This window comes from Vittaforma corneae (genome assembly GCF_000231115.1).
Source record: "Vittaforma corneae ATCC 50505 unplaced genomic scaffold supercont1.183, whole genome shotgun sequence".
NCBI classification, from domain to species: Eukaryota; Fungi; Microsporidia; family Nosematidae; genus Vittaforma; species Vittaforma corneae.
The window spans coordinates 8-595 of record NW_006890016.1 but is presented as its reverse complement, the minus strand read 5'-3'; the positions used below and the strand labels follow the sequence as shown (position 1 = coordinate 595).

Sequence of the window (588 nt, the reverse complement as noted above, 5' to 3'; positions counted from 1 at the left end):
TTTTTTCCTACAACTGCACTGGGACTGCTTCCAAATCTGGGCTCCACAAACGTGGATTTGCAGAACAAAATTCGACCACACCTGAAGTTAATGTATGGAGCATGTGGGGAGTGCAAACTTTTGAGAACAACACAAGCTTTTGTTAAACACCCAGATGGTTCGCCAATCACACATGTATGTTTAACATTCCATTTTGATGTACAAGATGTATTGTCAATGTTGCAGAACAAATACAAAACCTTGCAGCTAGCACTAGTACCAGGCACTTTAAGCTTGACAAGAATTCCTAAAATAGACACTCAAGTGTCAGGTGTCTGTGTGTGATTGGCTAGTGGCAATGCCAGGCACTTCCGTTGAGAGCCTATACTTATTAGGCTTGGTGCCGACATGGCCAAACCTGCCATGGTGTGGTTGGTATGTATGCTGTGCAGAATGGATGCAAACACTGTCTGCCAAGACGAAGAGCATTTTGTCAAACTTACAGGTGAATTAAAACAGCAATCCTCGAGACACAAGACTTCCCCTCATCCCATTCCACCGAATTGCATCCGATAGTTCTGAACTGTAGCATTGGCAGTCATCTGTGCA

At 43.9% G+C, this 588-nt stretch overlaps 1 protein-coding gene across 1 annotated transcript; it reads left to right on the top strand.

Moving 5' to 3' along the window:
* VICG_02227 (uncharacterized protein) lies at positions 1-324 on the top strand (the record flags this gene model as incomplete). Its single annotated transcript, XM_007605609.1, has 1 exon — positions 1-324. A coding segment is annotated over one exon (324 nt), but the record flags the coding sequence as incomplete, so codon positions are not given.
* Positions 325-588: the final 264 nt, after the last annotated feature.